Source organism: Zootoca vivipara, chromosome 2 (genome assembly GCF_963506605.1).
Source record: "Zootoca vivipara chromosome 2, rZooViv1.1, whole genome shotgun sequence".
Classification (NCBI taxonomy): domain Eukaryota; kingdom Metazoa; phylum Chordata; class Lepidosauria; order Squamata; family Lacertidae; genus Zootoca; species Zootoca vivipara.
Genome location: NC_083277.1, coordinates 68,526,581 through 68,553,740, shown reverse-complemented (window position 1 = coordinate 68,553,740; position 27,160 = coordinate 68,526,581). Strand labels below are relative to the sequence as shown.

At 47.0% G+C, this 27,160-nt stretch overlaps 1 protein-coding gene across 7 annotated transcripts in view; it reads left to right on the top strand.

Annotated features, from left to right (window-relative positions):
• TCF7 (transcription factor 7) overlaps nt 1–27,160 on the top strand; it is a 122,726-nt gene that overhangs the window by 82,392 nt on the left and 13,174 nt on the right. For 5 of the 7 annotated variants that reach the window (XM_060271676.1, XM_035105448.2, XM_035105444.2 and 2 more), the window contains exons 5-9: nt 3,387–3,477; nt 13,968–14,054; nt 17,182–17,292; nt 17,929–18,091; nt 20,494–20,601. In XM_060271676.1, the coding sequence (XP_060127659.1) occupies nt 3,387–3,477; nt 13,968–14,054; nt 17,182–17,292; nt 17,929–18,091; nt 20,494–20,601 (560 nt within the window). The remainder of the gene's footprint in view (nt 1–3,386; nt 3,478–13,967; nt 14,055–17,181; nt 17,293–17,928; nt 18,092–20,493; nt 20,602–27,160) is intronic. The other 2 variants (XM_035105451.2, XM_035105446.2) reach the window with 1 other exon arrangement.

The window sequence follows — 27,160 nt, the reverse complement described above, 5'->3', positions numbered from 1 at the left end:
TCTCGGAAACAATTTTGGCAAGTGGGACACAGGTGGCGCTGTGGGTTAAACCACAGAGCCTAGGGCTTGCCGATCAGAAGGTGGGCAGTTCGAATCTCCGTGACGGGGTGAGCTCCCGTTGCTCGGTCCCAGCTCCAGCCAACCTAGCAGTTCGAAAGCACGTCAAAATGCAAGTAGAGAAATAGGTACCGCTCCAAGCAGGAAGGTAAACAACATTTCCGTGTGCTGCTCTGGTTCGCCAGAAGCGGCTTTGTCATGCTGGCCACATGACCTGGAAGCTGTACGCCAGCTCCCTCGGCCAATAACGCGAGGTGAGCGCCGCAACCCCAGAGTCATCCATGACTGGACCTAATGGTCAGGGGTCCCTTTACCTTTACCTTTATAGTCCCAACATGTTTATTTCAATGGAGAATGCACCTCAAATAGCACACAGTAAGCTCCAAGTCCTGTTGTCTTTAGTTTTCCATAAACAGGGTTTGTGGCTCAGATCTTCCACCAACAGAAGGCCATTTCAACCCAGCATAGGAATCTTGTGTGAGAAAAGTAAGGTCCATCCACCTGCAGAAGCTCTTTGCTGAAGAGATTTTCATGGCCCAGTAGTTTATATGCTGCTGCAGCCCATATCTTTCTTATTAGCCTTGTTTCTCATCCAGTAACACAGCCCAGCTGCCCACCCCCAAGACATTGTGATGCTGTACTTCTTCCACTCATAGCTCTTTGGCCTTGAAACAGGTGATTCTCCACAGACCTACACTTGTACCACCTGACCTTCCTAGACATTCGCATCCACTCTCAGTGGGGTATTCCTGAACAAACATGTCTTGAGAGATGTAAAGAATGTTTGTTTCATAGAATTTCTCCTTACAGCTTTCTGGAGTTGGATATAGTTTCACAGCAGTAATTACCAGTTGCATATTTTCTCCCCACCCTACTCAAGTTCCTAAGCAATGGCAAAGCAATGCACCTTGTATGGTTAAGCATGCTGCCAAACACCAAGGCTGTTGAGAAGTGTGTTTAACAAATGTCATAAAGCTAGCACATGTGCTATCTTAAGCCCCTTAGAGAATTATTCTGCTAGACTTTACACCCCAGAAAACATTGACCTGGGCTCAGAAGATTTTTCATTCTCCTGCTCCCTGCAAACTGAACATGCTCTCTACACATCTAGTCTCATAGATCTAAAATTGCCCACCAGCATTCAGAGAAAATTAAACCTAAAACATAAAAATAAAAGGAGTCGACGAATTATAACTTACAAGAAGCTTAGCTAAGGGCAAATATTGAAGTCTGGCAGGAAGTGGTGAATGAGGATAGTTCAAATCTTGCTTGGCTCTTCAGGGAATATAACACAAAGCACCTTAGATCCAGCTGTCCTTGAACATACCCACAGAATAAGTCCCATGACTTTTGAAGAGGCTTTGAAAGTCTCTGTGAGTGCACCTCGAGAGACTTATTCTTAGAATAAAACGCCATAACACAAGTCTACCCTGAGGGTAGAAAGCTCCCCTGTTGCATGGGCTGGCTTGAAGTTAAGCTTGTTGCTGTGGCTGCTGACAGCATCCCAGTGTGACTGACTGTAGAAGGCCCGTGGCTTAAGGACTCTCATGGATTGGACATGCACCAAAGCAGATCCACAGCATCCTTAAGTTTATGATGAGGTGGCTTATGTGAGAGAAAGGAGCTGTCTTTAATTCATTTTTACTGACTGAAAAAATAATGAAGGCTGCTCATTCCAGTCAGCGAGTAAAATTGCAATGTGGGAATTTTGATGAGGCTTACCACTTGTTTCTGATTTCATGATTTTTACTCATGTGAGAAGCCAGTGGGAACACTTAGATAAATGAACATCACCATGTTGGAAGTACATTGCCCTGAAGTGGGAAGCATAATCTGAAGCGTCCTTCTGGATGTGACCAAAGTGTAGCTGCCCATCTTTGCAGATGGAGAATGGAAACAGGGGGCTCCACTAATGCACTGAATGAGTATTACCGCACCCCACACTACTTTGGATTGCTAAGTGGTTGTGTGATATTGTAACATTGGCTGGAGGCCGCAGAGGGCTGTCTCTCAGGTAGTTACAACCACTGCCACCACCTGCATAGTTTTGTTCTCTTTTCACCCTGCACGCAAGTTCATGTATGCAGTGTTTGTGATATCAAGCGATGACTTTCATACATGAAACCACCATCACAGATCAAACACATGTGGCGGAATTTCCATAGCACCTAAAAGATTATTATTCAGTGAAGGCCATTCAGTCAGCCTGGGTGTGTGTGCGAAACATAACCTGCAGTCAGAAAGGAGCAGCATACAGTTTTTCCAAACACAATAAGAATGCAACCTAATGTCACAATAGTGCTCATTTTATTTAAGATTCTGTATCTTGTTGATAATTAACACAGATATATTTTAAACTATAGAAAGTTGGGGTGGAAGGGAGAAAAAAACTGCTCAAGGAACTAACATGCCCCAGTTGGTCAACAAACTGGTGTGCTAAACAGAAGCAGCAGAAACCAAGAAACTAAGGTCCTAAAGGAGGAGGAAGAATTAAGTGAGACTAGGGCATATAGTTTATTTTGAGAAGAAAGAAAGAAATCCTTTCCCCACCCCTTTTCTCCCACACTCATGCTCCTTCTAATGACCACCCACTCATTCCTGAGCAAATTACCTTTCCAACCCCACATATGAAAATCGGTGACTTAACTTGGTGGTGGTTGGGGTTTTTTTGTACTTTGATGATAATACTTAGAAATTACATACCACACTCAAAGGACTTCACGTATATTATCTCTGCCATCCTCCCCGCAGCACTGTGGTGTAGGCCCACATTGCTATCCCTCTATTATAGATAGGGGTTTGGGGCTGAGACTTAGAAGGCTGGCCCAAAGCCATCTTTTGAGTCTGTGGGTGGCTGAGGTGAGATTTGAACTGAGGACTCCCCAACTCAATTTTTTTCTGCTGCATTACACCAGCTTTATCTTATATCTACTCCATGTGCTTCTGTCCCACTCATTTCCTGCACTTACCACCTCCTTCAGTGCCCTACCTCGGCTGACTACGCCGCACCAACTTCATCTTTTGCGTACTCCGGATACTTTTGTCCCACTCACTTCCTGTACTCCTCACCCCTTCAATGTTGTACCTTGATTGTCTGGTTGCAGACTTTTGTGGAAGAGAATCTTAATAGATAGGAAAGCCTAAGGATATTTATTTTGTCCAGAAATGGGGGACAAGGGAGAGACAAAGTAAGTTAACCGATTCTGGTTACTAGATGCTAAGAATTACTGAACCTTTGGACCATGTCCGTTTTAGCCAAGTTAATGCTACTTAAAAGAAAGCTAGTAATTGCTTCGCCTAAACTTCCTGATGTTTCGATTTTCTGCCAGGTGTACACCGTACTTCTCAAACATCGGACATTTCTGGTTTCTATTCCCTCCCTCCTAGTGGAGTTGGACAGATAACACCTTCTATGGGATGGTAAGTATTAAACACCTATAACTGAGGGAAGTTTGTCCAAATTGGGCTACCTGGGCAACACCAACCATTCTCCACAACACCTGAAACTCTATGTGTACACACTTCAGTATGCTTTTTCCTGGCACCACAATTAGTTCTTGGCACTGGTCTAGGTGTGAAAAAAAAGATTTTGAGCAAGATATTGGTTCTCTCTCCTGCTCTCCTACTTTGATCAGGGACTGTTGTGTTGACCCTTGGCCTAGAATCTCTTCTTCAGCCCCATGCTGCCATTCTGAAATGCCAATAACAAGGAAGAGAGTGGTAGGTCTTAGAATTTGCTTTCTTCTCACCACGGGCATGTGCATACCTGAATTACTACAGAAATCTTGTTGTTAAATTCTGTCCATAAAACATACGGTTCTACAGATGGCCTTCCCCTCCTTACCACGGATTAATGGTAATTCAATGTGGGTCCTAGTAAACATGCAAGAGAGAGGGAAAATGCAATTCGGGGCAGAGTGTTTTAAAAGACGAGGGGCAGCATTTTCTCCACTTCATGGCTGTATATTTAGGCCAGAAGCTAAGGAGACATTCAACCATAAGTAGACCTCTCCCCACCCCTTCCATGTATTAATTGACTTACGTGATGCAGCAGGCGTTGGTACAACTGTGCAATGCATGACAGTGTGGAATTGTAGCTACTTCAACCCACCATTTCTGAACTGGAGATGTTGCCAGAAGATTAATAATAATAATAATAATGGAGAGCAAAGTTCCTGCATATCAGCTGAATGCACTCTGTAGGGATAGGGGAGATGTTTGGTTCAGTGAACCTAACTAATTTGTAATTTCCAAAACAATACCGAAATCTAAAGACAGCCTTCAAAAATTGTGCTTTTCTGAATTTTGCACTGTAGTTCTCCAGCCGAGTAATGTGTGCAAAAATGAATGTACTGGGACAAAGTGTACATAAAAATGCACACGTTAGTGAAAGTAATCTACAAAGATGCATTATGTTCGGCAATACTGTTTTGCAAAAATGTAAAACTGCATAAAAACACGTACATATTGGGAGAAATTCACACTAAAATGTTACTGAATTTTCACAGAGATTTTTTAAAAAAAACACCACACACACACACACACACACACACACACATGTGCAAACTGATAATGGAGAACTGAACTTAAAATTGGAAGAATGAGAAATGGAAAGAAGCCAACATTTGCAGATTCACCCATCCTTAGCAGTGTGCAGATAGGAATTTCTGCCATAGCTAGTAAACTGTGGCACAGGCATGTTAAGTGCATCACCTACAGGAGGTACAGTAAAACACATCACAAAGCAATACAATACAATATTTGACTACCAAATGATGTTCCATATATTTATTCACAAAAGAAGAGGCACCTGAGGCTTCAGGCTTTATGGTTGGTTGGTTCTTTAGATGTTTTATGTTTAACATTGTGTCTGTCCTAGACTTGCTATAGTTTGGGCAATGATTAACTACCATTTAAAAGGAATAAAGTCATTTGGAGAGGATCGGAAGACCTCTGGGTTATTTTTCTGTCGGCGTGGAGGGGTGTCCACGGATAAGACAGACAGGAAGTATGTAAGACACAAACCCTGCTTCTAGAAAGGAAAGCTGATTGGAAGGGGGGGAAGCAATCAGTTTTTCATAATACTTTGGGTTTGTTGCTTGGTCAGGCAGCATATCCATGCTTTTACTTTCTATTATCACCTCTTGCCAACTTTAACCACTAGTGATCAGACAGCCAGACGTGGCTTTGTCATGCTGGCCACATGTCCCAGAAGCTATACGCCAGCTCCCTTGGCCAATAAGGCGAGATGAGCGCCGCAACCCCAGAGTCGGTCTCGACTGGAACTAGGGGCCAGGGGTCCCTTCCCCTTTACCTTTTAAGAGATCAGGAGGCAGACATTTCCATTAGCACTTTCTCCCCGTAGCCAGCACAAAGTATTTCTCCATTTTCAATGCAATATCTGTTTCCATTAAAAAGTTGCATCTCGAGGAAGCCCAGTTTTTCTTCCAGTTGCACTGGGGCTGGAATCCAGAGGCTTGCACATATGTAGAAAACTGTTTTGTATCTGACCATGGGCCAGGCTACATGTTACATTAAATGTGTGTCTTCGTTTACATCTTTCTGTTTTAAAATACCAGCAACACTGCAGCAGGACCCAAGCAGGAATGGGACGCACAGCATATCGGGAGAGGGTCTATCTCTCTTCTCCAAACATAGGTTCACAGCAGAGTCAGACCAATTTCATGCTTTATGCAGAAATTGTCTTTGCTGATAGTACACCACCGGTTTTTGTTTCTCACAGCATACATTAAAAATGACAACCCAGCTGTGTCCCTAAATGCACAACAGGGAGCCCCAATATGGCCATGACTTTGCACTCTTTCACTCATATTGACATTTCTAAATGAAACGAAATTCCTGCACAAAATTCAAATACCTATAAAAACGTTAAGGAAACCCATATGTAAATCATAAAGATGTTATGATAGTGTTTTCCAGAGCTTGCTAGATTGCAGCACTTGGCTATGAACTCCTGGTGCATCAGTGTGCAGTGGAAAATCCCGCAATGTGTGCACAGTACCATTTGCATGTGGGTGTACTTCAGATTCTTACGCAGAAGTGCACTTTGTGACCCTATAAAACACTGGTGCAAGTTTATCTTTGGATTGCAGTCATTGCATAGAGCTCTAAGAAAGTTAGGTTTGACTTAATTTCTCAACAAGCTCAGTAACAAGCATTTAGTTAAAATCTTGTTCTCAGGGGGATTTTATATTTACTTGGCTTCCCCAAATTTGCAGTTTAAATGTTTCCCTATATACTGTATGCAATCTACTCCCATTTGTATACACTGAGCTGTCTACAAGCAAGTGCAACTGATGCCCCTCAAATAATACGTCCAGGGGTGTGTGTGTGTGTGTGTGTGTGTGTGTGTGTGTGTGTGTGTGTTATTTGGCCTCTCCACACCATGCTTTGCAGAGGTTTGGCAGCGTTAGCAGTGCTGAAATTAATTGTGGAGGAGGAGGAAGACTTCAGAGCCCCCATCTGCCAGTAACAAGCACTGTGGTATGTGAATGGCTCTGAACGTTCACTGATCTGGAATGAGGCTGACTTCAAACACAAAGGGGTCTGAATGCAGGAAGCAGCTTTTCCTTAGCAAGAAAGAGTTCGGCAGGAATGTCCTTTGTACCTGCCAAGTATTTTGGGGAAGAGGCCCTGTAATAAGTCTCCCTTTAATTAGGTGGAATGACAAGTCAAGAACCTCAAATAAAAATGGCTTGCAGTCCAGTCTGGTGAGCTTGTTCACTGAAGCTTAGCTTAGCTGCAAACACACCTTCCCTAAAAAGCCTTGTAAATGGTGTCATTTGCACAATATGAGCTACGTATGCAACAATTTAACTTGATGCCTCATGCTGGTTTTGAAATAACTTAAGTAAATAAATATTTCCATTCTACTTTCGCAGGGTTTTAAAACACACACACACACACACACACCTACAAAAAAAAAAGCACTTTCATTCTGAATAGTCAGAATCGCGGATTGATTTTCCAGTTGAAATAATTTCCATGTCAGGTTCACATTGATGAAAAACTTCCTTGGCTATGGCCATTTCTTTTCTTGGGGAATCTTGGCCTATGGAATAATGAATGTCACTTCAGAATTAAACTGTGTTCTCATCTCCAAGGCCCAAATGTTGAAACTGCAAAAGCCTGCTTCCTGTTGTAGCACTTGGCTAGTGTTCGGCATATTTTACATGTGCTCCTAAGTTTGCAGCAATGTTGCCTGGGTTGCAAGTTTTTAAGCAAGTAATGATAAGAGTTAATTTAGTCATTAGTAGGAATAGTAATAATACTTAGGAGGTTTAAAGTGTTGCATATGTCAGTGATCCTTATGTTAAGCCTGTCAAGTAGGCCTCCATTATTATTATTATTCAGGCTTAGGGAGAAAGGAGCAGAGGGTTGTCTAAGTTCGCCTAATGAGTTCATGGTGCAAGTGTGATTTGAACCTACTGACTCAGAACTCAACAGCCACTGTAATATGCCTATTAATATTGATACAGAGAGGTCTACCCAGGCCTTAACACTAACCCACGAGGGGAGGAAGGGCATAGATCAAAGAGCAGGCACAAACTATGGTGGGAGTTTGAACTACACTCAGTCTTTCAGCTGTGCCACTCATGCTGAACCTGCTCATCTTCACCCTGCACCAGCTTTTAGGGACTAAGGTACAGAATCAAGAGTAAGCGATGCCATCAACAGCACTCCAAACCCAAAGGTTCCTGCTTCAATTACAGCTAAGGAGAAAGCATTTGGAATCAGCATCCAGTAGTGTCACAGTGGCCGGAGTGGGCTACTTCAGAGTAACGACGCTACGCAGCTCTGCATTTTATTCTTTTATTGGTGCTGCGTATTTACAGTGCTCAAGTCATTGCTATTTACACGGAGCGATGTTGTCAGTCGGTTTCAGAACCTCCTAATGGCTTTTGGCGCGTCTTTCTCCAACACAAAAGCTTTGGCAGACCCATCCTCTTGCCCCTCCTCTTCCTGCGTAATTCTGGAGTTGGGGGGATGGGTCTTCCCCCCTTACTTGCCCCTTCCTGTCCCACCTGGGACCCTGGCTCCTCTACCCTGCCTGAGCCTCGGACACGACTTCCTGCTTCCCCACTGGAATCGGAACTCTCCCTGCTTTCCCCTTTGCTCGGGGACGGGCTTGAACTCAGGAGGGGAGGGACTTCGCGATATCCCCTGTCCCTCACATCCACCCCCCTCCCAAGCTCTCCTTCACCCCTCCCCAGGCCCCCCCCATGTGTCGGTGACGACTGGAAGCCTAAAAACTCGGTGCTCTCCGATCCCGTTGGTGTGAACACCTCCCCCCAGTCCTGCGAGCCCCCCCCTTCCGCCTGGGAGGACGGGAATCCCAAAAAGTCCGTGGCGTCTGAGCTGGTGGGGGTAAAAATGTTTTGCCAATCTGCTCCTTCCTCTGACTGGGTGGATCTTGGCGACACCCATACCTCATCCTCTGGTTCCTCAAACTCCGCTTCCCAGCGCCATGGTGAGCTGTTCTCCCGTGCCTCCTCCTCCTCCCCCTCCCTTTCCATGTGCCAGGGCTTGGGTCTGTGGGGAAAGAGGGCGTGAAATTCTTCCACCAAGAATTCCTCCTGTATCTGAGTGGCGGGAACCCATTCATTCTGGGACGGTGGAGCATCCTCCCATGCCATGAGGTACTCCAGGCCCCCCACCCCCCACCTTGAATCCAGGATGGCCGTGGCCTCATTGAGTTGCTCCCTGTTTTCCCTCTCCCCCCCTCCCTCGGGGGTTTGTTCGCTGTCCCTGAGCCTGCTGCTTTCCCTGTACGGCGACAGCAGCGATCTATGAAACACTGGATGCACCCTCATGTCCTCTGGCAGTGCCAGCCTGTATGCCACCGGGTTGACCTGTTGCGTGACCGTGAAGGGGCCCAGCCATTTGGGTGCCAGCTTCTTGCACCTCCCTCTGGTGGGAAGGCCCTCCGAGGACACCCACACCTTGTCCCCCACCCTGATGACCTCCCCTTGTCGCCTGTGGCGATCTGCCCCCTTTTTGTACGCTTCCTTGGCCCTCTCCAAGTGTTCTCTGAGCTGCTGGTGCACCGTCTCCAGTTCCTCTGCCCAATCCTCAGCCTGTGGGCCCTCCTCCTCCTCCTCCCTCTCCCTCTCTGGGAAAGATCTGAGGTCGCGCCCGTAATTGGCCTTAAAGGGCGACACCCCTGTGGAGACGTGCACTGCATTGTTGTAGGCAAATTCTGCTAGTGGCAAGCGATCCACCCAGTCCGTTTGCCGCTGGCTGACGTAGCATCTCAGGTACTGCTGCAGAATGGCGTTGACCCTCTCCGCTTGTCCGTTGGTCTGCGGGTGTCTAGCCGTCGACAAGCTGACCTCCACCTGCAGGAGGTTCATGAGCCGCCGCCAGAACCTGGAAACAAATTGGCGGCCACGATCCGAAATAACCCTTAAAGGTAATCCATGCAGTCTGAAAATGTGATCAACAAACAGTTTGGCTGTCTCTTCTGCCGAGACTGCCCTGGCACACGGTATAAAGTGACACATTTTGGACATGAGGTCCACCACCACCAACACTGCAGTCTTACCCCTGGACGAAGGCAGATCTGTGATGAAGTCCATGGACACCACTTCCCACGGCCTGTGTGGTGTGGCTAAGGGCTCCAGCAACCCTGGTGGCGCTGCTCTGACCACCTTCGCCCGCTGGCAGGTGGTACAGCCCCTTACATAGTCTCGAACATCTTCCCGCACCCCTGGCCACCAAAAGTGTCTCATGACTAGGTGAGCGGTTTTGTCCCTTCCAAAATGCCCCGCTGTAGGGTTGTCGTGCATCTGCTTGAGGACCGTACGTCGAAGCTGGGTGGTGGGTAGGTACAGCGCACCCTTGTAGAAAAGCAGCCCTCTGCGTTCTGCAAAGTCTTTTGCCTGCTCCCTCCCCCCTCTCAGTTCTCTGAAGATGCGGTTGGCAAATTCATCCGCTGCCGTCAGTGCTGTGAGTTCTGCCTCGCTCACCACAGCTGCTCCGCAGGACCATGCCGACGGGGGGAAAATGTGCCTTGGGGCTGGTGGCGCCTCCTCCTCCATGTACTCTGGCTTGCGGGAGAGGGCATCCGCCCTGACATTCTGCTCCCCCGGGATGTAGTGGATGGAGAAGTTGAAGTTCGAGAAGAACTCTGCCCACCGTATCTGCCGCTGGTTGAGCACCCTGGCAGTTCTCCAGAACTCCAGGTTCTTGTGGTCTGTGCACACCTGGATGGGGTGCTTTGCGCCCACCAGGAAGTGTCGCCAGTGCTGGAACGCAGCGTAGATCGCAAGAAGTTCCCTATCAAACACTGTGTAGTTGCGTTCAGGCTGTGTCAGCTTCCTGGAGAAGAAGGCACAGGGTCTCCACTCCCTGTTGGCGTCCAGTTGCAACAAAATTGCGCCCACAGCTTTCTCAGAAGCATCTGTCTCAATGCGTAGGGGCGCGTCCTGCACCACATGGAACAGGTTTTGGTCTGAGGCGAACACTCTCTTGAGGCTTTCGAACGCTGCTTGCGCCTCTGGCGTCCACTTGAACTTCTGCTTGCCTCTCAGGCAGTCCGTGATGGGAGCCGTAACGCGAGAGAAGTTCTTGATGAACTTCCTGTAGAAGTTAGCGAAGCCTAGTAGGCGTTGGGCATCTTTGCGCGTCCTGGGGCTGTGCCAGTCCAGGATGGCCTGCACCTTGTCCTTGTCCATCGCCAGCCCCTTGTCTGACAGCTTGTAGCCCAGGAAGTCCACCTCTTTGGTGTGAAACTTGCACTTCTCCAGCTTCACATACAGGTGGTTCTCCTTCAGGCGTTGCAACACCTCTCTGACATCTTTCACGTGCTGCACTGGGTCATTCGAGTAGATAAGGATGTCATCTAGGAAGACCAAGCATTTCCTGAAGAGGAGGGACCCCAGGACGTGGTGCATGAAGGCCTGGAAGCATGCTGAGCCCCCTTGCAAACCGAAGGGCATCACCAGATATTCAAAAGAGCCCAGAGGCGTGAACATCGTGGTTTTCCATTCATCTCCTTCCCGGATCCTGATCAAGTTGTACGCCCCCCTTAGGTCCAGCTTGGTGAAAATCTTGCCCCTGCGTGCCGCTGTCAGGAGATCATCCACTCTGGGCATGGGGAAAGCCACTGGCTCTGTCACCGAATTCAGCCGTCTAAAGTCCACCACAAGACGGCGCTGTTGCGTGTCTTTCTTGTCCACCCAGAAGACCGGGCTGCCCCCTGCTGCCTTGCTTTCCCTTATGAACCCCCGCTTGAGGTTCTTGTCGATGAAAGCGCGCAGATCCTCCAGCTCCTGGTCTGACATGGCGTACAGCTTGGCTGGGGGTATCGTCGCCCCTGGCACCAGGTTGATCTGGCAGTCAAAAGGCCTGTGCGGGGGTAGGTGGTCGGACTCCGCTTCGCTGAAGACCTCCTGCAGGTCCCAGTACTGCTTGGGTATTGCCTCACCCCCTTTGATATGCATGGTGGCCACCGTGGCTATCGGAGGCCCCTCCCCTGGTTGGTGCTGCATGCAATGTTCCAGACAAAAGTCCGACCCAAACGTGATGCACCTCTGGTGCCAACTGATGGAGGGGTCGTGGCGCGCCAGCCAGCTCATGCCCAAGACGATGGGGGGGTCTGAGATGGTGGTGACGTTGAACGCCAGTGTCTCTGAGTGCCTTCCCACCGTCATTCTCATGGGGGGGGTTTGATGTGTGATGGCCCCTCCCAGCAGCTCCCTGCCGTCAATGGTTGCCACGTGCAGAGGAAAATCCAACTGCAAAAGCTGGATTTGGTGCTCTTCTGCAAAGCTTCTCGAGAAGAAGTTGGCGGACGCCCCACTGTCAATTAAGGCGAGGACCGTCAGGGGATAGCCATTTGGGAGCGTTAGCGTCACTTCTAGAACCACTCCTGCTCTGGGAGGGGTGGGCTGGCTCTGCACCTCTCTGTGCGGGTGGGCGGGCTGGGGCTGTTGTCTGCTGACTGTGCCTGGCTGCTGCCCCTTGTCTCCTGCAGCCAGGCTTTCCCGTTTCCCTGCTGTGGTGCTGCGTCAGTGGGGGAGGGCACCACCGTTCCCGCCTTTCCTTGCCACTCCCTGCGATGTGGGCAGTCTCTGACGAGATGCTGGGGTGAGTTGCAGAGAAAGCAATTCCCGCCCCTTCCCTCCTTGCGTCTTGGCGCCGCTGGGGTTTGAAAAGCCCGCGCGCGCGCGCTATCAATCTGCATGGGCTCCTGGTCCTGGCTGGCTCCAGGCGTGGCTTGAAAGGGTTGTTGAGGGAGTGGCTTCTCCTGCGACCGTGGGAACCAAGCCCGCTTTGCGCGCGTCGCTTGCTTGTCGTTCCACCGGGATTCCTGCCTCACCCCCACCGCCAGAGCTGCTTTGCTCAGCTGATCCATAGTACTGGGCTTTGGACCTCTCGAGAGTTCATCCTTCACCTCCTCGCTCAAACCCAAGTAAAACGCAGCTTGCATGGGAGGCGAATCCAAAACCCACCCCAGTCTGTGCACCAGCATGGTGAATTTCGCCCAATATGCGCGAACTGTCATATTTCCTTGGCGTAAATTATGCAGTTCCTCCTTAGTCTGGTCCAAATGACTATCGGACGAATACATCGTCCTCAAACCTTCTAGAAATTGTTGGACATTTTTCATGCAAGGATTCTTGGTTGCGATTAATGGTCTTAGCCACTCCCTGGCTGCTCCGGTGAGATGTTCCACAATAAACGCTACTCTGTGCTCATCATCGGGGAACTCATTCTGGTGCAGCTCAAGAGCATACACGATCTCAGTCTCAAAGCCCTGAAACTCCTTCGGGTCTCCATTGAACTTGCTTACAAGGGTCCCTGCTCTCCTTCCTGGCAGCACTTGGACTTGGGGAGCCCCTCCCGCCTTGTTTTTCTCTGCATCCAGCTTGTTTTGGAGGTCTACCGCCACCGCCCTTAAATGCTGCTCTTTTTCCTGGAGCTCTCTCACCTGTTCCGCAAGTTGTAGCCGGTCGTCCTGGACCTTCTTAGTCTCCTCTTTAGCTGCCTTCAATTCTCCCTGCGCCTGCAGCGACAGCTGTTGCAGTTCTAGCTGGGCTTGCTCAGCGATCTGCCGCCACTTCTCCGCCTCGGACACGCTCATCCCGGCAACTCCGAAGTAGCCCAAAAATGATTAGGAGGTTGCTGTCACAGTGGCCGGAGTGGGCTACTTCAGAGTAACGACGCTACGCAGCTCTGCATTTTATTCTTTTATTGGTGCTGCGTATTTACAGTGCTCAAGTCATTGCTATTTACACGGAGCGATGTTGTCAGTCGGTTTCAGAACCTCCTAATGGCTTTTGGCGCGTCTTTCTCCAACACAAAAGCTTTGGCAGACCCATCCTCTTGCCCCTCCTCTTCCTGCGTAATTCTGGAGTTGGGGGGATGGGTCTTCCCCCCTTACTTGCCCCTTCCTGTCCCACCTGGGACCCTGGCTCCTCTACCCTGCCTGAGCCTCGGACACGACTTCCTGCTTCCCCACTGGAATCGGAACTCTCCCTGCTTTCCCCTTTGCTCGGGGACGGGCTTGAACTCAGGAGGGGAGGGACTTCGCGATATCCCCTGTCCCTCACAAGTAGGATTTGAAATGTCACCCTTGAGAGCTATAGGGAGGGTGCGTCAAGAAGCTTGTGTGCAAATCAACTTGGGTCGAGGCCTAGTTCTTTAGCAATGTTGCAGAGCTGAGAGTATAATAAGCGCAGGTAGGGTTCTAAGGTGGCATTAGTGGAACTTTCCTGTAGACCTGTTTAGACTCACCTCCCCATTGGGACAGAAGCCAATGTACAACAGGAGGCTTCTCCTTTTCCCAAAACTACAAGTCCGTGATGAGTCCAGTTGGGAAAAGGGTATGCAGGAAAGGTGGCACCGATATAGATGGTTTATGGACTCTTTCTTCCTGATCCCAGGCAGAGCCAGCCTGTCTGTCCTTTCCAGTCATGTGGATTTAGACAGCCCTATACGTCGGCGCTCACTGCTGGGGCTTCTTTCTCTAGGTAAGTATGAGCTGCCTAAGTCAGGACAAAATCGCTCTGCTTCTTTTGCAGTCCACGCCGTTCAAGCTTGCAGCATTTAAGGAGGCTTCTGGGTGGCAGCAACAGGGTAGGGAGTCTCCTGTTTTAGGCAGGTGGCTTTTAATAATAATAATATTTTAAAACAGCACACAAACTTAGCACGCTCTCAAAAAGGAGTAACACAATTTTGGCTTTGGTCAACAATAGTAGGGGGTGGAGAGAGAGAACCCTCATGAAGATGCTGTAAAGTCCATCTTCATGTGAGCACCACCACTGCAGCCTCAAACATCAGTATGTCTCTTAGTCTTATGTGGCTGAAGACAAAAAATAGAATTTGTAAGTGCTTTGACAAAAGGTTTCACCTCTCATGGTGTGCACACATTTCTTTTGTTCTGTTGTTGCCTGTGGTTAAACAGTTCTTCCTCCCCAGATTTTTTTTTAAAAAAACAACAACAACAATGCAAAACTTTGCAAAAGTTATTTACCAGGCCTGGTAAGAAGGACGAGCGCACACATTGCAAGCAATGGTGTCCCTTTTTGCTTTCAGCTCTCAAAAGAACCAACAACGCTGTTGTCTGTCTCCAGCATAAGGGTCCCCTTGTGGTGTTACTTCAAAATACTGCAGAATATAATGGACACCCTTATTACTCTGCCATGGTTGTCATCTTCAGCTAACAAAAGTAGAAATTGGCCTTGTTTGGGACAGAGAACCTGATAAATTCAAACCATCAGGTCAGGTTCTCATTCCTACCTTACTCCACTGCTTGAGTCCACTGTCAGCTTTCCTCCATGCATCATGCTCTACTTGAGTGCAAGGCAGATGCCTGGCAACGTCCTCCTTGTCCAGTTAATTCCTTGTATGGCCCCTGACAAGAGCCCTCCCTTGGCTTAAGATTGCTGGCTTTGGTAACCTGGAAATGTATGGCAATTTACAACAGCTGAGGATGGTAGTAAACTGAAAGCATCCATGTACTATGGTACGAACCAAATATTTGCTTTTTTCAGGCTGTTCCTTTTGTGGTGGCAGGACTGTGTACTGCAGTGCCCCCCATGCAACACTTTAAAAAAACTTAGACCTGCCTTCAGAAGGGAACACAAATTTCCCATTGGCCCTCCAGATCTGAACTACCAATCCAGATGCTGGTTGTGAGTTGTTCAAGAATTCCTTGGAATGATCTGAAGCCAACTTCCATCTTCCTTGTCTGTCTTGAGAAGGTCCAACAGGGATGCACTTTAACCTATGGGTGTGTGCGTGTGTGTGATTAGATAGATAGATAGATAGATAGATAGATAGATAGATAGATAGATAGATATGTGCACCACTTGATTGGGCATCTTTGGCTTTGGCTTCTACTCTGTGTAGTCCTAATGAGAGTGCTCAGTATGTCTCTTGATGAAGACATCATGGGATTTGCTTTAGGAACAGTAGCCGAAAAGGCACTTGATTATAATGAGGATGATAGTACTATTGTTATTACCATAATTTTCAGCCTGCCGGAGGCAACTACTCCAGTCTAAGCATCTTAATATTTAAGATAAATGACTCTGCAGACCTCCTTGGTTGCCTGACAGTTTCATTCTTCATCATACCGGCATTCCCACTTTGCAGAGAAGAACAGGGCAGGTTTCGCAGACAAGAACACACACCTCAGCAGATAATGATCAAGCTTCAAGTCATGCCAGTAGATTAAAATCAAGCATCATTTCTTTTTGTGCCAGCAGAGCTAATGAACAGTTGGTTGTCCCCCATGGGCAATCCTGCTGTCTCAAGCTTCAGTCATGAAGCTTGGTATACTGACAGCATCATTCTCCAGTGCTGAAAATATTTTTCAGGCCTGATGAAGGGTGTATAAACTATTAATCTTAAGTAGCTGTGTTATGATCGCGATGGTAGCATTGGCTTTGCCCTCCCAGGTCCCATTGTGCTCAGAATTGCTCCAGGGAGGCAACGAGGTCTGGAGACGGCCAGAATGTTTGTGTTACAGCCCTAACAATACAGTGTCAACAGGGCATCTGCTTCAACCATTGGTATCTCCAGATATGGCTGTGAGAGAACCCTGCCTGAAACCCTGGAGAGCCATGGCCAATCAGAGCAGATGATACTGAGCTAGATGGACCAATGGCTGAATTCCGCATTGTTTTTGCAAAGCAGTTGGTATAAAAATTTTGCCCAGGGCCTAACCTGAAATGGGCTTAGCCATACTTCACAGTGTTACTAGGACCATGGATTACTTAGGCAAGAGCAGTCCACACACAGCCCCAAACAAAACATATGCAGCCAAAAGTCAGTGCAAAATGCCCACTCTTTGAAACTGAAAACTGGTGTGTGCACTGAGAACAGTTAACTACAGCCCTTTGAGTTTAATCACACACCAAATTAAGTCTTGTAGCCTCTATTTAACTGCAGGCCCAATGAGGAGAAAATACCAAGTCAGGCTTGGCATTGCCTGCCTCAGCATTGCCTTCAGCTTCGTCAAGAGCTGTGATGCAGCACTCTTGGGTGTTATTAGTTCAGGAAGAGTGCTTCACTTACAGAAACCCAGCCAGGTGGGTGGGGTATAAATTATTAATTAATAATAATAATAATACAACAGAATGTCAGGATGAGCTAGGATAATGCAAATGGATGTCAGAGGGTCACTTCACATGTAAATTACACTCAATTAATGGGCTTCTGCTCAGTTGCTACTATGAATATAGAAGGAAAAATTCAAAGAGTGCCACCTAGTGGGCAAACCTCTGTCTCCCAAACACTTGAAAAACAAATCATTAGGTAGGATTGCCATTGCCAAATGTCCCAGTGTTGCCTCAGTGGCCCTGTTCCAGAATGTGGCAGTTCCACAGAATATAACTAAGGATCCATGCTACAGACCTTTTGCAGCTGCGTAAGCTTTTAGAAACCCATCCGCCATGTTTCTGCTGCTGTGTGGTTTTTTGGAATTGTCATTGAATATGCAAGCATTCCTTTTTAATCATCAATTTACTGAGCATTCTTAAAGGTGGTCCTCTCTCTCATTTATTTAGAATGAGTCCAACTGCAGTATGAAATCCAGGAGGTCTGTAATCTGTTTAAAAGCCCAGGCAGTCACAAACATGTTTTATGTTACAGGATCTCGCATCCCTTGATGCTCGGCTCTGGAATGCACACCACAGGAATCCCACACCCGGGCATCACATCTCCTTCTAGGAAACAAGAGTTTGACCATTACGACCGGAGCATGTAAGTGACCAGGTCTTGGGAGAAAGCTTAGGCTGGAACGATATAATTCCGCATCCATTTTGCACCTTTTTGAAGCTGCTTCTCCTTGGCAAAGCAGAGCCAGTATGGTGCCACTTCCAGTGGGGAAAAGGAGGGTGACATTTCACACTTCTCTCGGCCACTCTGCGTCCCCCCCCCCGGCCCCAAGGCCTGTTTCGATGAGGGTGGGGAAACTGATGCCCTTCAAATGTTTCTGGGTTCCTGTGCCATCATCCCTGACCATTGGCAATGTGGGCTGGGGCTGAGGGAAGTTGGAGTCCAACAACACCTGGAGGACCACAGAGGTCCCCAGCCCAGATACAGGCCATTTACAGTTCTGCAAACTGGAACAGTAAATGCAATGGGTTTTGCCTCACATTTAATAAATCACAGGTAATATCTGTCTATGTTGAATCAGATCAGAGACTGTACAGAGTCCAGCATTGTGTCTCCAATGGTAGCAACTAGGCCATTGCTGGAGTCTGTATTTTACTGTCAATATATATATTTAAATCTAAGTTTTGGCTCATGGATTTTAGTCTTTTCCCAGCAGATTTACGGTTACCATTCAGTTCTTTTTTTACTAACGAGTTGTTGTTTTTTCCTGTTTCCGGCAAGGAAATCACAACCAGAACCAAAGAGAGAGAAAGAAGCCAAGAAGCCTACCATCAAGAAGCCTCTGAATGCTTTCATGCTGTATATGAAAGAGATGCGGGGGACAGTCATTGCTGAGTGCACCTTGAAAGAAAGTGCAGCCATTAATCAGATATTAGGAAGGCGGGTAAGAGCACAAAAAGGAGGTGGGGGGTGTTCTGATGACTAGGGAGGCATCATGGATATGTGCTAGCATTTGCATCTTCAGTACTTCCAGAGGCCATGGGCTTTTGGGATCCATGGTTTAAGAACGTGAGGGGGGGCTTGACTAGAAGATCAGGCCTATCTAGTCCACCGTATTGTTCTCACAGCACCCAACCAGATGTCTGTGGGAAGCCCACAAGCAGGATCTGAGCACAGGCTTCATCCGGCCTCCTGAAGAGCAAATACAGACCCAACTCCACTGGGTTGGGAAAGATGGTGGAAGATGGCTGGCCTTTCATGCTTGGTGGTATAGATTCCCAAATGGCCATTTGCCAGCTGAATTAGCTGGAGGTTCCCACAGCACAGTGGATAGGCTGCTATGCTGCTAGGGTTGCCAGACTCAATAGAGGACAGGACTTCTGTGCCTTTAATTGCCCTGCTCTCTTTTGAGTCTGGAAACCTTAAAGAGAAACCAGCAGACCCTTTGCTTGGAAATTAAACAAAGGGTCTGCTGGTTTCTCTTTAAGGTTTCCAGACTCAAAAGAGAGCAGGGCAATTAACGGCACAGAAGTCCTGTTCTCTATTGAGTCTGGCAACCCTATATGCTGCTGTTAGGGTAACCATGCTTAGCAAGGAGGTTAATGGTGTGTGGGTGTGGGTGTGGGTGTGTCCGCTCTAGTGAAGCTGGGACTGATGACTGTGGCCCGTACTGGATATTTCTTTTCTTTAGGATACTCATTAATGGTTTTGAGACCACTCTCTTAGTTGCAGTGGCCTGGCAGACTGTATTACAGACTTGCAGCAGAATCTGAAAGGGTCAGCAGAAACTTAGGGAGCCAATGCCTCCATCCTTTTGCTCCACCTTCTCCCTATTTAGCCTAAATGTCCTCCACTGAGTGCATTTATGTGGGCTTCCAAGATCCACTATGATGAATTTCATAGGTCATCTTAAGGAACCTTACGTTGCTGTAGTAACTGCCAAGGAAAGCCTTCAATGCCTTGCTTTGTGTTTTATTGTCTTTTGCCAACCCACTGCCACCTGTGGCAGACTGTATGTCACTCCTCACGTCACTGAGCATAATAAATTTTATTATTGGGGTTTTCCAAGGCTGCTATGTTGTCAGGAAATTTAGGTTGCAGCAATATGTTTTCAGCTAAGACTCCGCAATAGTTTCTGACATGTAAAGTGTTTTTCACTTTACACGTCTGCAAAACACATGTCTGCAAAACTATGTGAGGTGAGTCCCAATTATTTTCACTGTGTAAGTGGAGAACTTAGAGTGAGGCCTTGGGACCTACCAGACCACTCAGTGAGTCTCTGGTTGAGCAAGGATTTGACTCTGGGTTCCCCAAGTTCATGATCAGTGGATTCACTGGACGACTCCGCCGCCCCCCTTAACCTAGGCATACAACTTTCCCTTGTTTCTGTGAGCACAAACCACTGAGCCACACAACTTTAAATTTAATCCCAAGAACTCTACATTATAACTCTGATCTTAAATTTTGACAGTAAAGACCTGGTTTTTCCTGTACTTTTGTTTGTTCTGTAGAAGCCAAAGGAGGAGAAAACCCACGAAAATAAATGGTTGTTTAGTCCAATGTTGGCTTCTCCAAACTGCTTCCCAAAACAGTTTTGTCTTACTTGAGCAGTCAAAATGCTTCACCGTTCATGTCTAGAAATAAGAGACTGTTGCTTTCTGGTTATATGGCAAAGGCTCCCTGCTCACAGCGGTCTATTTCAATAAAAACAAAGAGCTGTGTGCAACTAGATTACAGTGACTGGAGTAATGATGTATAAGGAGCAAACTAAGTCTTTGCTTAATATGTAGCAGGCAGCTCAGCATCTAGCATATCTTTAGTTAATTACAGGTCCTGGGGGTGGGGCAGGTAATTGACTGCAGTGCATAGGGAGGGGAGCTTTATCTACTCTCCCCAGCTGCAACCCACCTTAAAATCTCCACTACTACCATCACCACCACCACCACTTGGTATGGCTACAAACATTAAAGATATCCCATTGATACCAATGGAAACTTTATTAAATTATTCCCTTGCCTTCCAAAATCCCAGGAACTTTCTGTTTTCTGATTCAGGGTGGTTTTTCCAGTCCTCTCAGAAATGGTTGCGAGCTGCCTCAGCACTGTTTCCATTTGTGGCAGGCCTGGGGAACCTTTGGCCCTCCGGGTGTTGCTAGCCACACCTCCCATCACCCCTAGCCATTGGCCATACTGGCTGAAGCTGCTAGGAGGTGCAGTTCAGCAACACCTGCAGGGTCAAAGGTTCCCTAGGCCTGACGCCTGGTATCCACTCTTAGCATTTGCTCTTTTCTAATCGGAGGGATGGTGTCTCTTGGTGCCTCACAGCTTTCTGTGGTTTCTGTTGCAGTGGCATGCGCTGTCGCGGGAAGAACAAGCCAAGTACTATGAACTGGCCCGCAAGGAAAGGCAGCTCCACATGCAGCTCTACCCCGGCTGGTCTGCAAGAGATAACTACGTAAGTACTCTGGGTCTCTGGTGACCTCGCGAGAATCCTATGCCCATGAAGTTTTGATGTTGCCTTTCGAACGGTGTGCCTTTCCAGACATTCAGCCTGGGCATGGGAGGGGCTGAAGAGGGAAGGGGGCACAAGCATCGCAAAAGTAGGATGGGAAACTGGGAGCATGGGCATCATCCGCCAGCCCCTCCATGCCTGACCTTCACTTGTTTGGGATGGAGGTCTGAAAGGGGCTTTGCAAGTGTGCTTGGGCAAACGCCTTATCAGGATTCTCAGTATCAGAGAAGCTTGTAAACTTATGCATGCACCCAAATGCACTTTTTAAAACAAAAAACCTTCAGACTTTGGCAGTACGCAAGTGAAGGTCAGATTTGGAAAGGGGGAGAAGCCATGTGCCACTCCCACCACACCCACTTTAGCCCACAGGGCTCCAGGTCAAATCCCTGAAGAGGACTTCTTTTGCGGATAATGGTTTACAGCAAGTTGTCTTACAGATATTCAATTTGTCTTACAAATTCAGAGAAGCAATTCCCAAAGGGTTAGATCAGATAAGTCACAGGGACATTAAGCATACATAGATGGATAGATGGTCATGTTGACATTAGACACAAGGCAGACAACCATGCTGAGAAGTTTTCACTTTTAGGCTTCTGAATGTTTGGTGGGGCTTCTGGGGGGCCCAGGAGCAACTTGAGTCCGCATTGATTTTGGGGTCTAGTAGACCCAATTAGAGAGGCGTGACTCACATTGCTTTTTTATTGTCTGTTTTTCAACAATCCCAAAGTTTGAGAGTCGGTGGCACAGATGTTATAAAGGTGTGGTGATCTGTCGCGGAACAACCCCATTGGAGACGATAACAGGAGTTAGTCAGACCCTGTTGCTGGTGGCAAAGGGGCCCCCATGACAGTTCAAGGTTCAGGGCCCCCCAAATGTAGTTCTGTCACTGCTGGAGGGTCCCTGCAGTAAACTCTTCTGAAACTACTGGGTTTAGGGGGTAAATTGAATAAACTATAATACATCACAATATTTCCAGCAGATTGAACCTTGCCATGCTGTAGCTGTTATTCAACAGCTCTTTTTAGCCCAGATGTAGTAGAGTAGAATCCAGATAAAAGTTATGTATACCTGATGTTAATATCTACGTAGAGAGTGGCTGTGGGTGTCTGTGTTTGCTCACTGTTAGTTTGGTTGGCTAAAGTGATTATATATGTAAATTGTCCTGTGATATTTGGATGAAGGGTGGTATATAAATTTAATAAATAAAACAAAATAAAAATATATATTGGAAGGGGAGAAATAAGAATGCCTGGGGGCAGGTGGGAGTTGGGAGTCCAACCGTATCCAGAGGGCCTCAGCTTCCCCAACCCTGCATTAGTGTTTCTGCCTCTGTCTTTCCTGCACCAGCGTGGTGTAGTGGTTAAGAGCGGTGGACTCGTAATCTGGTGAACCGGATTCGATTCCTTGCTCCTCCACATGCAGCTGCTGGGTGACCTTGGGCTAGTCACACTTCTCTGAAGTCTCTCAGCCTCACTCACCTCACAGTGTGTGTGTTGTGGGGGAGGAAGGAAAATGAGATTTTTAGCTGCTTTGAGACTCCTTAAGGGGAGTGAAAGGCGGGATATCAAGTCCAATCTCCTCCTCCTCCTCCTCCTCCTCCTCCTCCTCCTCCTCCTCCTCTTCTTCTTTGCTTCCCCTCTTTCTATGGATCTCAGAGGCCCTTGTGCTCTGTATGCCTCCCTCCTTGCTTGCTAAACACAACATCCAAAAACGTATTTCTTCTAAACTTTTAACCTCTGATATCTTTCTCCCCCTCCCCTTTTTGTCCTTCTTTAAATTGTAGCAGGCAAGATAGTAGTGTAAAAATATGGTTTATATTATTATCATCATATTAAATAGTGTTGGTTTCAGGGTATGAGGGCCCTTAGCCATGCAGCCATCAGTAAGCCTTCTTAACCTTGAAGAGGCAGCACATGAAAACTGAGAATTCTCTTAATGCTGCATCAGATCTTTTTGGATACTCTTTGCAAATTGGGAAGGGTAGTACTGTCTGGGCAGTGGTCTCCTCCACGTTGGGCTTGAGCCCCTGGCAAATGTCCAACATCTGGAGCCGGCTGAAGGAATAAAAATGCAACAACTGCTAATAAGGTGCAACTCTACTCTATTCAGTTTCTTGTTTGATTGAAACTTAGCATATTAAGGGTCTGTTTCATAACTAGTAATTTATCTGTTTACCCTGTGGAGACTTTTTAGTCTGAGTTTGCGCTCCCTGTTTAGAAGTTCGTGATAATACCCACTTTCCTACTGTCTGTCTCCAGGTGCTCGCAGTGCGAAATAGGCAGGGAAGCTGTGAGGTAATAAGCAGTGGTTTCTTTTTAATTTATATGAGCTTGCACTAGATTTATGGTCATCAGAAAAAAGGCCCTCAAGAGAAATTAAAATGCACAGAGAGAAGAGACTCGCAGCTAATAATAATAACCGCACCCATATTTGTCTTAGAGCTCTTAATTATATTAATGTAAATTAACACGTATTCTCTCTTGGGTGATATGTCATACTTAACTTTTGTTTGACATGATCATACACTTACCTGGTGAGAGATTAATATTGCTCGATCCATCTTGATCACGGCTCACCCCAACATCATGTGCCATGTTTGCTTTTGGCTCATGCTGACTCTGCATTTTACAATTGCCAGGTTCACATTACTAGGTCCTGCTTGGTTCCATTGCCTCTTCTGATCTCAACCATGGAAGGTGACAAAACCCCAGCATTTAAAGAAGGCAAATACTGCCCAAATGTCAGCTGATAGCTGAACTGAAGCAAAGACTTCAAATTTGATAGTTCCCTTCCCTTTCTGAAATGTGTGCCAAAGATCTTGGGGGTTTAGGAGGCTGTCTGAGCGAACCCAGCATCATCCAAGCTTCTTTGAACTCTACAGTTCATTGATTTGCCTTCATTCTATCATATATTTATCAAATTTATATCCCACCTCTCCAAGGAATTCAAAGTGGCTCTCCGTTTCCATATTACTCCCATAACAGCCCTTTGAGTTAGTTTGGGCTGGGAGTTGGCGACTGGCCCAAGTTCACACCGAGTGAGCTTAGTGGCAGAAGATGGAGATTTGAACCCTGGCCTCTCGGGTCATAAGACTCAGCACTCTAACCACTACACCACTCTGCTTGTACCTGTTTCTAATGGTCCTGCCAGGCCAACACTCCTCTGCTTTAAATTTGAGAGACAATTGGGAAAGGAAGTTGCAGTTTGCAACTGTACTTCCTGTCTGTCCACCCTCCCCCCCCCAATAAAAACAAATGTGAGAGCTTATATTTCATTAAAAGAGGTTCATCCAAGTTGTTTTCGTTGATGCATGCCTGGTTGGTGGCGTTGGAATTTTAAATTTTTTAAGAGAGGGCTTCCCACACCCTCCTAATGACTTGTTAATGCACATGAACATGCAGTTATGGGGCATGCACCCATCAATGAGCCCTGTGTACATTTAGGGAAGTTTTTAAGGTTTGATGTTTTACCACTTTTTATTAATAATAATAATAATAATATTCTGTTGGGAGCTGCCCAGAGTGGCTGGGGAGGCCTAGCCAGATGGGCGGAGTATAAATAATTATTATTATTATTATTATTATTATTATTATTATTATTATTAGCCAACTCTGTGAGCTTCTTTTCCACCCGAGTGCAGCTGCAGTGTTTAAAAGCCTGTACTGTAGTCGCCTGGGCAGGGCTGTCTGCATGCATCTTCCCTGCAGACTCAGCACCCCACAAACGCAGTTTGTGCTCCATTGTCAGGTTGCTCCACATCCCAACTTCCTGCACAAGTGCAGCATGTCACCAAATTTACATAGGCAGCTGCCTTATACCGAGTTGGACCACTGGTCCATCTTGCTCAGTATTGCCTACACCGACTGGCAGCAGCTCACCAGGGTTTCAGGCGAGGGGGGGTCTCTCCAAGGTCTACCTGGAGGTGCTGGGAATCGAACCAGAGACCTTCTGCATGCAAGCAGATGGTCTTACCACGGAGCTATGGCCCTTTGGCTCCTGTGCATCATTCTCTTCCTATCAGGTGCATCCCAACATGGGTGGTACAGTTTCATAGCATGCGAGCCTAGAGCAAGGTTGGGAAGATCTCTAGTGCTTGGGGGTTACTATGCAAGAAACGTAGTTAGCCTTAAAGAACAGGGCACTTTCTGAACCTAGGGATTTGTTTTCAGTGCCAGAACTGAACTAAGTTCACACTCCCTTTTGCACAGAAGTCCACCCACATGGTTAGCTTTCCTTACTTCAGCAGCCAGATTTAGGTGGCAAAAGTCAGGTTGCTGTTAAATAATTGAGAGTCAGAAATCCTTGCTTCAGTGATTGCAGATCATCCAGAGATCTGCTCGGGGTCCCCCAGAATTTCTGAACTCAAATATTTCCCTCCATGCAGATATGCAACTAGCTCAGCCTGGAATCATCCAGCTAAATGTAAAATGAGGATTTTGCATATCATTTCCTCAAGTGTTTTAGCCAGATGATTTTCTTCTAGGATGATTCCTTTCAACTTTTTCACCATTTCCTATTTAGACTCATTTATAAATAGCCCACTCTGGGAACTGGCAGAGCCCTCTCTCGCTTCAGAGTAAGAGTTGGACAACAACCTGGCCCCATTCTCTGTTGTTTTTAATTTTTGCCACTGGAGGGAGCCTGTTTGCAGGTAATAGATGGCCCTCTGCTCAGCTTCATCTGTTTGCTTTTCATTTTGAGACACTGTTTACATATCTACCATGTATCATCTAGTTAGGCCAACATATTACCCTTTAGGTGTTCACCTTAAAATGCCTGTGAAGTAGTGGTGTATTGATTGGGATTGAAAGAGATCCTCTAAACTGGTGTTATATTTCAGGTATATTCTTCAATGTGTTCATTACAGTGGATTTATTGTGCTTTCCTTGTTGTTCTGCAATTCTGTCTCATTATTGCTGTCTGGAAGGGAATGTATACAGTGCAGCAAAAGTGGGATAAAAAAAAGAAACCCAGAATATTCATGCTATGGAAAGTTATTTGATTTCAGCAGGAAGTTACAGGATATGCACTGATTGGATATGAAGCAGTATATTATTTATTATTATTATTATTATTATTATTATTATTATTATTATTATTATTATTTTATACCCCGCCCATCGGACTGGGTTGCCCCAGCTCCTCTGCGTGGCTTCCAACATAATATTAGTCCCCCAGAACTTTTGCAGATGTTTGCGAATGGCCACCCCAACATGAATGTGCAATTAAAAGGATATCTGACGGGGCCCATAGTTCAAGTGGCCACATGCAAGAACTTTTGCATGGGAGAACTTTCAGGTCCAACTCTAGGTATGTTCAGTTGAAGCTTCTCAGCTAGCAGAATTGGAAAAAACTTCAGAGTGAGATGTGGGAGATCTCCTGTATCAGGGTGGGCAATGCTAGGCTAGATAGACCAGTGGTCTATCTAGCATAAGGCAGCATGATAGGTCTAAATATGTCCTCTACAGGCAAGCTGTAGCTACTGAAGTGCCCTCTTTTACACAGCTAAGGTGCAGGAGTCCTGTTGTCTTTTGCATTTGGCTCCCAGAAAGAAAGGTGGTTGGTGGGCTGTGCAGAAAAATTATGTGCAGGTCATCTCAGCTAGCTAGTTTCAGTTTATGTGTTTCCAAACAGCACAGGCCTACCACAAAGGGGACAAAATTTAAACCACTGAGCCTAGGGCTTGCTGATCAGAAGGTCGGCAGTTCGAATCCCCGAGACGGGGTGAGCTCCCGTTGCTCGGTCCCAGCTCCTGCCAACCTAGCAGTTTGAAAGCACATCAAAGTGCAAGTAGATAAATAGGTACCGCTCCAGTGGGAAGGTAAACGGCGTTTCCGTGCGCTGCTCTGGTTCACCAGAAGTGGCTTAGTCATGCTGGCCACATGACCCGGAAGCTGTACGCTGGCTCCCTCGGCCAGTAAAGTGAGATGAGCACCGCAACCCCAGAGTCGTCCGCAACTGGACCTAATGGTCAGGGGTCCCTTTACTTTTATGCATGCATAGGATTGCCACCTTGTACTCAGGTTTCTTAAGTTGGTTTGCTGAGATTTGCCACTTTATCTTCTGTGGCTTTGGGGAGCTGCTTTGTTGCAGCGGCAAAACATCAGTGAATGCCCGTTTTGCGATGGCACCCATGGCAATTTCTCAAACATATATTGGAGAATTCACAGCCATAACAAGGTTGGGGGACCCCCGAGTTAAATTATTTAACCCGGAAGCACCGAGTGTTCTGCCTCGGAGCAACAAGACCAGTGATGTGGGCTGGCTGAATATAAGGAAGTCAGTTCGTGAAAGTGACTGCCTGACTTCCGGGCACTGCATGTTTCCCTCCCCTGCCAAATGGACAGCCCATGGGAAGGCTTAGGAGTAGACTAGGCCCAGGCCCAAATGTGCCTATTGTGATATGCTGGAAGCCAGGAAGCAGCTGCTTTGGGAATCTCTCTGCCACCCTGCCCACACTGACTGTTAAGCTCTATCCCTGAAGGGAGGAGGAGAAGAAGGA